This window comes from Lepisosteus platostomus, chromosome 6 (assembly GCF_059453375.1).
Source record: "Lepisosteus platostomus isolate fLepPlt1 chromosome 6, fLepPlt1.hap1, whole genome shotgun sequence".
In the NCBI taxonomy this organism is placed as follows: Eukaryota; Metazoa; Chordata; class Actinopteri; order Semionotiformes; family Lepisosteidae; genus Lepisosteus; species Lepisosteus platostomus.
This window is the reverse complement of record NC_142616.1, coordinates 12,050,860-12,060,826: the sequence shown is the minus strand read 5'-3', so window position 1 is coordinate 12,060,826 and position 9,967 is coordinate 12,050,860. Positions and strand designations below refer to the sequence as shown.

The 9,967-nt window shown below is 52.9% G+C and overlaps 2 protein-coding genes across 3 annotated transcripts in view; one reads left to right on the top strand and one right to left on the bottom strand.

The window, feature by feature from the left end:
• Nucleotide 1: 1 nt before the first annotated feature.
• Nucleotides 2–3,747, bottom strand: c6h14orf119 (chromosome 6 C14orf119 homolog). Its single transcript, XM_088634279.1, has 3 exons — nt 3,450–3,747; nt 2,309–2,650; nt 2–783 (listed from the first exon to the last, which is right to left on the bottom strand). The coding sequence occupies exons 2-3, from the start codon at nt 2,648–2,650 to the stop codon at nt 610–612; spliced, it is 516 nt and encodes a 171-aa protein (XP_088490405.1). The 5' UTR covers nt 3,450–3,747; the 3' UTR covers nt 2–609.
• Nucleotides 3,748–9,525: 5,778 nt separating this feature from the next.
• The window catches only part of acin1b (apoptotic chromatin condensation inducer 1b), a 45,493-nt gene continuing 45,051 nt past the window's right edge, over nt 9,526–9,967 (top strand). For both annotated transcript variants that reach the window (XM_088634273.1, XM_088634272.1), the window contains exon 1: nt 9,526–9,730. In XM_088634273.1, coding sequence (XP_088490399.1) covers nt 9,593–9,730 — 138 coding nt within the window. In that variant the 5' untranslated portion in view covers nt 9,526–9,592. The remainder of the gene's footprint in view (nt 9,731–9,967) is intronic.

Below are 9,967 nucleotides of genomic sequence, written 5' to 3'. Positions count from 1 at the left end.
CAACTGTTCATGTGTGGTTTATTTATGTGACAACTGTACATTATTTTTTAACCCAGAGAGGCGAGCTTCTCCCTGTCCCAGTCAGTATGTGTCACTGTGCACGCACTGCCTCTCCCAGGCACAACGCACCCAGGAGCTGGGACACTTTCGTTCCAGAATCATACAAAAATAATAATAAAAAAAAGATTTTCCACAAAGAAAGAAATGCAGGATCGAGGTTCGGTCCATCCGCAGATTTCAAGACCGGTTTGACACATCGTCTTCACACCCTCTCGGCCAGTTCCACGACTCTCCCACTCTCCGTGGGGGGGAAACGAGCCCAAAACGTTTCTCTAGGCGCCCCCCGTGTCAATAAACGATTTCCACGTCCTCCACCGATCCAAAAACACAGACACGATGCACAAGCCTGCTGGCGACCACACCCGAGAGGAGAGGAAGATTTACAACGTTGCAAAGTAGCGTGCAGCACCAGTTGTGTGCAGCACCAAAACCATTCCCCAGAGAGCTTCCTGTCGGGGCTGCTAGGGTGAGCCCCTCTGCACTTCCTGTCCTCCTGTCAGTTCGTCCCTCCTCCTCCTCCTCCTGCCCCCAGCTCTCCTGCCTCCCAGCTCAGGCGACGCCAGAGGTCCCGGCGACCTCTCTGTAGAAGGCCGAGACGAAGGCTGGGTCCCTCTCCTCCAGGCAGCGCAGGAACTCGTTCCTCTCGTCCTCGTTCCACGAGTCGAACCACTGACTCCACAGGCGCAGCTGACATTCAAATATACTGGGGGGGCGATCACACACCTGAGAGAGAGAGAGAGACTGACTGACTGGACACTCCAGTACATGAACACTGCACTGAGAGAGAGAGGGGTTCATACAGACACACTGACTGGACACTCCAGTACATTAACACTGCACTGAGAGAGAGGGGTTCATACAGACACACTGACTGACTGGACACTCCAGTACATTAACACTGCACTGAGAGAGAGGGGTTCATACAGACACACTGACTGACTGGACACTCCAGTACATTAACACTGCACTGAGAGAGAGGGGTTCATACAGACACACTGACTGACTGGACACTCCAGTACATTAACACTGCCCTGAGAGAGAGGGGTTCATACAGACACACTGACTGGACACTCCAGTACATTAACACTGCACTGAGAGAGAGGGGTTCATACAGACACACTGACTGGACACTCCAGTACATTAACACTGCACTGAGAGAGAGGGGTTCATACAGACACACTGACTGACTGGACACTCCAGTACATTAACACTGCACTGAGAGAGAGGGGTTCATACAGACACACTGACTGGACACTCCAGTACATTAACACTGCACTGAGAGAGAGGGGTTCATACAGACACACTGACTGACTGGACACTCCAGTACATTAACACTGCACTGAGAGAGAGGGGTTCATACAGACACACTGACTGACTGGACACTCCAGTACATTAACACTGCACTGAGAGAGAGGGGTTCATACAGACACACTGACTGGACACTCCAGTACATTAACACTACACTGAGAGAGAGGGGTTCATACAGACACACTGACTGACTGGACACTCCAGTACATTAACACTGCACTGAGAGAGAGGGGTTCATACAGACACACTGACTGGACACTCCAGTACATTAACACTGCACTGAGAGAGAGGGGTTCATACAGACACACTGACTGACTGGACACTCCAGTACATTAACACTGCACTGAGAGAGAGGGGTTCATACAGACACACTGACTGACTGGACACTCCAGTACATTAACACTGCCCTGAGAGAGAGGGGTTCATACAGACACACTGACTGACTGGACACTCCAGTACATTAACACTGCACTGAGAGAGAGGGGTTCATACAGACACACTGACTGACTGGACACTCCAGTACATTAACACTGCACTGAGAGAGAGGGGTTCATACAGACACACTGACTGGACACTCCAGTACATTAACACTGCACTGAGAGAGAGGGGTTCATACAGACACACTGACTGGACACTCCAGTACATTAACACTGCACTGAGAGAGAGGGGTTCATACAGACACACTGACTGACTGGACACTCCAGTACATTAACACTGCACTGAGAGAGAGGGGTTCATACAGACACACTGACTGGACACTCCAGTACATTAACACTACACTGAGAGAGAGGGGTTCATACAGACACACTGACTGACTGGACACTCCAGTACATTAACACTGCACTGAGAGAGAGGGGTTCATACAGACACACTGACTGGACACTCCAGTACATTAACACTGCACTGAGAGAGAGGGGTTCATACAGACACACTGACTGACCTGCAGGGAGGTCAGCTGGTCCAGCAGGGTGCAGATCTTCCCAGGCACGGCCTTGGCCAGCAGGTCCTGCAGGAAGCGGCTCTTCTGCGGCGGAGGCCAGCTCTGCAGCCAGCTGAGCACACAGCGCTGCTCCTGCAGCGTCACGTAGGACAGGCAGGGCGGCGCTGGCGGGGCCCTCGGGGCCTCGGGCTGGCCGGGGGGCACGGCCGGCAGGGGGCAGGTGAAGGGCTCGGGCCCGGGGGGCGCCGGGCTGCTGAGGGAGAGGAGGTCCTCCCAGCTAGGGGGCGCTGTCGCTGCAGGGGGGCAATGTGGACCCTGGACTGCCTGATGGAACCAGGACATCTAGAGAGAGAGGAGATCACAGAGAAGCCCTCAGTAATACACACACAACAGGACAGGAGACACAGTGAGAGAGAGGAGATCACAGAGAAGCCCTCAGTAATAAACACACACAACAGGACAGGAGACACAGTGAGAGAGAGAGGAGATCGTAGAGAAGCCCTCAGTAATACACACACACACAACAGGACAGGAGACACAGTGAGAGAGAGAGGAGATCGTAGAGAAGCCCTCAGTAATAAACACGCACAACAGGACAGGAGACACAGTGAGAGAGAGGAGATCACAGAGAAGCCCTCAGTAATACACACACACGACAAGACAGGAGACACAGTGAGAGAGAGAGGAGATCACAGAGAAGCCCTCAGTAATACACACACAACAGGACAGGAGACACAGTGAGAGAGAGGAGATCACAGAGAAGCCCTCAGTAATACACACACACACACAACAGGACAGGAGACACAGTGAGAGAGAGAGGAGATCACAGAGAAGCCCTTAGTAATAAACATACAACAGGACAGGAGACACAGTGAGAGATAGGAGATCATAGAGAAGCCCTCAGTAATAAACACACAACAGGACAGGAGACACAGTGAGAGAGAGGAGATCACAGAGAAGCCCTCAGTAATAAACACACAACAGGACAGGAGACACAGTGAGAGAGAGGAGATCACAGAGAATCCCTCAGTAATAAACACACAACAGGACAGGAGACACAGTGAGAGAGAGGAGATCACAGAGAAGCCCTCAATAATAACATTACTAATAATAATTGACAGGGCGTGAGAAGTGCTCTTACCGTAGCACCGTAAAGGAATAAAGAAATGTCTATTTGCCTCCTGTTCCCGAAATGTGAACCGCGATCACGCGTGTTTATTTACGTCTCAGTCCATGGCCTCCCGATATTCTTCAGGCACCACGGTAACACAGACACCCCCGGTTCGGTCCCTGGGCCTTTCCTTGCCGCCGCTGTCGGTACACAACTCTCGGAGTCTGCCTGGGTCTGTGGTGTGTGTTGTTGTTGTTGTTACTCACCCGTCTGTGAAGGAAGGAAAACACCACAGCTTCCGGTTTAAAACGGAAACCGGAAAGGGCTGGTCTCGACGAGAGCGACCGGAAAGAGCCGAGGGGCGATCCCTTCCGCTCGGGTCTTTCCGTCAACTCGCGCTGTGGACGCGCAGGAGCTTCTCTGTTTCCGGATCACGACCGGATTTGTGTTCTGTTGTGTCGACAGGCCAGAGCAGTGTTTTAGTAGCCGAAATAATAATAATAATAATAATAATAATCATCGCTGCCGCTGTTGTCATCATCACCAGCTACAGAGTCGATCCCCCTGCTGATGTCGCAGGAGAGACGTGCCGACAGCGCCACCTAGCGTTGGTAAAAGTTTGCGCCAGTAGCGGTTTAATTCCGACGCGGATCTGCAGACGCAGCACAAACCGCTTGAAAAGAGAGCTCTGCTCTTTTTTTATTATTAAACGTATAAAGAATTTTACAGACACAACCAGAGGATCGGAAACAGACAGGCACAAGAGAAAAAAACACAAACAGAAAAAAAAACCGTTAACCGCCAGAGGTAATGAAGTCAATGATGTGATCGGATGATTTTTGGACAGATATCAAACGTTTTCCTTGCTGTAGCATTTCTCAGTTTTTTTAATAGAATTTCGTTTCAACTCCACCTCAAAAGTACTGAAAGGGGGAGTGTTATTGGACCATTTTGCTTGATGAATGTGACATTTACCCAGAATGACTATGATAAATGTACTATAAATAAATGCTTATTAAACAGCACAATCAAATATCAAAATCCCTCAATCTAAAAACACCTTTAACGGCCTGCACACAAAACTCTGCAAGTCCGTCCAGAACAGCTTCCCAAACCCACCCCAGCCCTTGGGTCCCGGAGCGCAGCCCGAGCCCGGCTGTGCCAGCGGGGGAGATCTATCCGCTCGACGGAGGGCGGCCCGGGCCCGGTGATTTTCTGCGCGGACCTCAGAACCCCCTGTACGGCCTTTCTGTCCTGTCCTGGGGCTCCACTGCGCTGGCTCTGGGGCTCAGGGTCTGCGCCGTGATAATATGACTCTGATTCTACTCTGTAGTCGTATGTAGCTCTCTGAATGATCTTGAATTCATTCAGATCTCTGAATTAATGAGCGGCTGATCGCTGATTGGGGTGTTTGGCCTCCTCATTTGTAACTGAGGGCGGAGCGGTGGCTCTGTGTCTCAGGAGCTGTGCCTGTGGCTGGGAGGTTGCCGGTTCAAATCCCACGGCTGGCAGAGAAATCCTATTCCTCACTCCGCTGGGCTCCTGAGTGAGGCCCTTCACCCCAGCTGCTCCAGGGGTGCTGTATAAATGGCTGACCCTGCGCTCTGACCCCCAGCTTCTCTCCCTGTCTGTGTGTCTCATGGAGGGCAAGCTGGGGTCTGAGAAAAGACACATTCCTGATGAAAGAGACTGTATAGGGACAGTAAAGAGACCTGATCTTGATTGTACAGGGACAGGAAAGAGATCTGATCTTGATTGTACAGGGACAGTAAAGAGATCTGATCTTGATTGTACAGAGACAGTAAAGAGATCTGATCTTGATTGTACAGGGACAGTAAAGAGATCTGATCTTGATTGTACAGAGACACTAAAGAGATCTGATTTTGATCGTACAGAGACAGGAAAGAGATCTGATCTTGATTGTAAAGGGACAGTAAAGAGATCTGATCTTGATTGTACAGAGACACTAAAGAGATCTGATCTTGATTGTACAGGGACAGTAAAGAGATCTGATCTTGATTGTACAGGGACAGTAAAGAGATCTGATCTTGATTGTACAGGGACAGTAAAGAGATCTGATCTTGATTGTACAGGGACAGGAAAGAGACCTGATCTTGATTGTAAAGGGACAGGAAAGAGATCTGATCTTGATTGTACAGGGACAGGAAAGAGATCTGATCTTGATTGTACAGAGACACTAAAGAGATCTGATCTTGATTGTACAGGGCCAGGAAAGAGACCTGATCTTGATTGTACAGGGACAGTAAAGAGATCTGTGAGTTGAGAGCACAGCCGTGTGCTCAGCCCTGTGTTGAGGATCGGGGGGGGGGTGTTCACCCCTCTTTTTGCACGTCTCAGAGTGAAAGTGCCCGGGAGCCTACGAGCACCTGTACCCAGCCCCGCTGGCCGAGAGCACCCTCCTCCTCCTCCTCCTCCTCGTGAGAGCGGTGATCGGACCCTGTCGGCCCGAGACCTGTGAAGGTTACTCTTCCGGCCCGGAGGAAAGCCTTTCCCACTCTTCCTGCCATGTCCCCCCCAGGGCATTCCTGCGAGCCGCTGGGACTGGAGCCCCTGAGGGTCTGATATTGAAGACGCTCAGAAGGAATTCCTGACACCTCTATAGCGCCTTTCTGGACTCTCACCCCTCCCCCAGCGCTGTCCAGTACTGGGGACCCCCTCCACCCCCCCAGTGTGATGATGCTCCAGCTCTCAGTGGGGAGGAGAGCAGAGTGATGAGGCCAGTTCAGAGAGGGGGGTGATCAGGAGGCCATGACTGGTAAAGACCAGGGGGAGTCTGTCCAGGACACTGGGGTCACACCCCTACTCTTTCTGAGAGACACCCTGGGGTGACTGACCGCAGAGAAGCAGGACCTCCGTTTCACGTCTCATCTGAAGGACGGCGCCTTGTTTTCAGTCTAGTGTCCCTGTCACTGTCCTGGGGCTTTAGGACCCCCACAGCCTGCAGGGTGAGCGCCCCCTACTGGCCCCACTCACACCTCTCCCAGGTACAGGCCCGGCTCACCCTGAGCTCCAGTGGGCTGCCAGTGAGCAGCAGGGGGATACGTCTGTAAATAATAATAATAATAATAATAATAATAATAATAATTGCTTACACTTATATAGCTCTTTTCTGGACACTCCAGTCAAAGAGCTTTACAGGTACTGGGGATCCCCTCATTTTCCCGGGATTCTTTTCCCGTTCACAACCGTTTTTTTGTGCAATATATGCCATGGACCCGTGCAATACATTTATATTTATATGTACATCTATATTTAGATTCATATGTGCAATATGATCTTTCTGTTCTAGTTTGTTCTTTGTGTGTCCTGGACTGTGAGGTACTCTTTTAGTGCACTTCTCACTGTACTGATTGTATTGTATGTATTGTACTATTATTATTATTATTATTATTATTATTATTATTGTATCATTCGTTACACTGTGGCTGTGTTGTCTGTGTTAAGCTGCTGTTGGAGTACAGTTTCCCTCACGGGATCAATAAAGTATCTATCTAGTGTCCCCCCTCACTGTCCTGGGGCGTTAGGACCCACACAGACCGCAGGGTGAGCGCCCCCTGCTGGCCCACTCACACCTCTCCCAGGTACTGGCCGGGCTCACCCTGCGCTCCAGTGGGCTGTGTGTGAGCTGCAGGGGGGTACAGCTGCTGTTGTTAATCATGTCACCAGACAATGGCCACCTGGCGTACAGATTCGTCTGTGTTTAATGTAATCTGTAATACAAGAATCCATCCATTCATTCAGACTGTACTCAGATTCTTCAAAAACATCCTGAAACAGTCCTACACACATCTTGTGTCATATAAACTAGTTCAGCGATGTGACCCCTCTTGTAATGTTAATCAGGTTGGTAGTGTTGTGGCTGATGTCCTGTTCTGCTGACTTGTATGATGTTTTTGTATTGTTATATCACAATGTCTGTATATTTATGCCCTTAATTGTCGTAATTTCTTCTTTGAAGAATAATAACATAGAACCTCATTTTATTTTTTTATTATCATGGTAAATATTTAGCTGTCTCCCTGGCTTCAGGTCACCCTCAAGCTTCAGGTCAAGCCCAGCAGAGACAGTGTCTCTGCCCCTCCGCTGGGAGAGATGCCTCTGTGTCTCCGGGAGGGACAGTAACACCCCTCTGCAGTCTCACCCTCTCTCTGACCTCAGGGCCCAGCGCTGGCCTGGGCTCTGTGTGGGTGATGCTGTAAAGACTGGCTTTGTCCTGAGACTCCCAGAGAGTCCTGCTGGGAGCACCTGGTGGACACTGTCCCCTGACCCTGCTGTCCACTCCAGCACAGGACAGGAGGACACTTTTCCCTGACCCTGCTGTCCACCCAAGCACAAGACAGGAGAACTCTGTCCCCTGACCCTGCTGTCCACTCAAGCACACAACAGGAGGACACTATCCCCTGACCCTGCTGTCCACACCAGCACAGGACAGGACACTGTCCCCTGACCCTGCTGTCCACTCCAGCACAGGACAGGAGGACACTGTCCCCTGATCCTACTGTCCACTCCAGCACAGGACAGGAGGACACTTTTCCCTGACCCTGCTGTCCACCCAAGCACAAGACAGGAGAACTCTGTCCCCTGACCCTGCTGTCCACACCAGCACACAACAGGAGGACACTATCCCCTGACCCTGCTGTCCACTCCAGCACAGGACAGGACACTGTCCCCTGACCCTGCTGTCCACACCAGCACAGGACAGGACACTGTCCCCTGACCCTGCTGTCCACTCCAGCACAGGACAGGAGGACACTGTCCCCTGATCCTACTGTCCACTCCAGCACAGGACAGGAGGACACTTTTCCCTGACCCCGCTGTCCACCCAAGCACAAGACAGGAGAACTCTGTCCCCTGACCCTGCTGTCCACTCAAGCACACAACAGGAGGACACTATCCCCTGACCCTGCTGTCCACCCCAGCACAGGACAGGACACTGTCCCCTGACCCTGCTGTCCACACCAGCACAGGACAGGAGAACTCTGTCCCCTGATCCTACTGTCCACTCCAGCACAGGACAGGAGAACACTGTCCCCTGACCCTGCTGTCCACTCCAGCACAGGACAGGAGGACACTGTCCCCTGACCCTGCTGTCCACTCCAGCACAGGACAGGAGAACACTGTCCCCTGACCCTGCTGTCCACTCCAGCACAGGACAGGAGAACACTGTCCCCTGACCCTGCTGTCCACTCCAGCACAGGACAGGAGGACACTGTCCCCTGACCCTGCTGTCCACACCAGCACAAGACAGGAGGACACTGTCCTCTCCCCTCTCTCCCCCCTCCTCTCTTTTTCTCCTCTCTCTCCTCCTCTCTCCTCTCTCCCGGGAGCTCTGTTTCCACTGAACAAGTACAGGTTTACTCCCTGCTGGAAAGAGGAGACAAGAAACACAACGTTTCGGCTGCGGAGCTTTTTCGGGTGTCGGGCGGGTTCCTCTGGAGCCTTTTTTAGCGAGTTACCACCCTGCACCTGTGTCCGTGTCCCCTAATGCGCGTGTAAGCGCTGTGGGTGGTGTTGTTGTACAGGGGGATATAGGCTGGTGCTTGTTCCCCTGTCTCGTCTCTGCTCGTCCTCTGTCCTGCACGAACCTGTAGGCCCTACAACACCATCGCCAGGGGCACCTACTGCAACAGACCTGAACTTGACCGAAAATCGATTACACAAGGGAAATAAATCAAGATAAAGGCCAGCGCGGCTTTCATGTTCTCACTTTTAAAAATACTCTGCAGATTCGCCCTGACGTCTATTTCAAACTGCTCAGACATGGGTGTCTTCCCCGACTTTCTGTATATAACAACGTGCAAGTTGTTTTTGAGTCAGTAATGACGAATCATTTGTCCGCAGATGACCGACGACGCCTCGACCTTCGAACTCCTGTGAGCTGCAGGGGTAGCTGACGAGTGCTGTCCGGAGATTGCCGAAGTAGCCTCGGCCGGCCCCCTCCGGAGATTGCCGAAGTTGCCTCGGCCTGCTCTCTCCGGAGATTACCGACGACTGTTACGTCGCGTTCAATCCCCCTCCCGCTCCTGCTCTTCGGGCCTCTCCGGCTCCGGAGAAAGCCGAGCTCTGACGTCAGCGGGGGGGAAGGCGTTGCAGCGGCCGAGCCGGGGAGAGAGAGAGCGAGCGAGCGCAAGAGCGAGGGGGGAAAAGCAAAGATGGCGGAGCTCGAAGACGTTACGTTGGATGGGAAGCCGCTTCACTCGCTCCGGGTGGCGGACCTGAAGGCCGCCCTGGAGCAGCGAGGCCTCCCCAAGAGCGGGCAGAAGAACGCGCTCATCAAGCGGCTCAAAGGGGTGAGTTTGGCCGCGGTTCCGCGGGGGGCTCGGACGGGACTGGGGCGGCGGGGGGGGCGGCAGCAGGCTCCCGGAGCACGAAGAAGCGAGCCCTCGGGTTGGAGTCCGCGGCGGCGGCCGCCCCCCGGCCCGGGCGGACGGGAGGGGGCGAGGGAGCGAGGGCGCGGGCGGGCGGGAGGCCCAGGCCCGGCACCCGGGGGCCGGGGGCGCGGCGAGGGCGCCGGGCCTGCAGGCTGC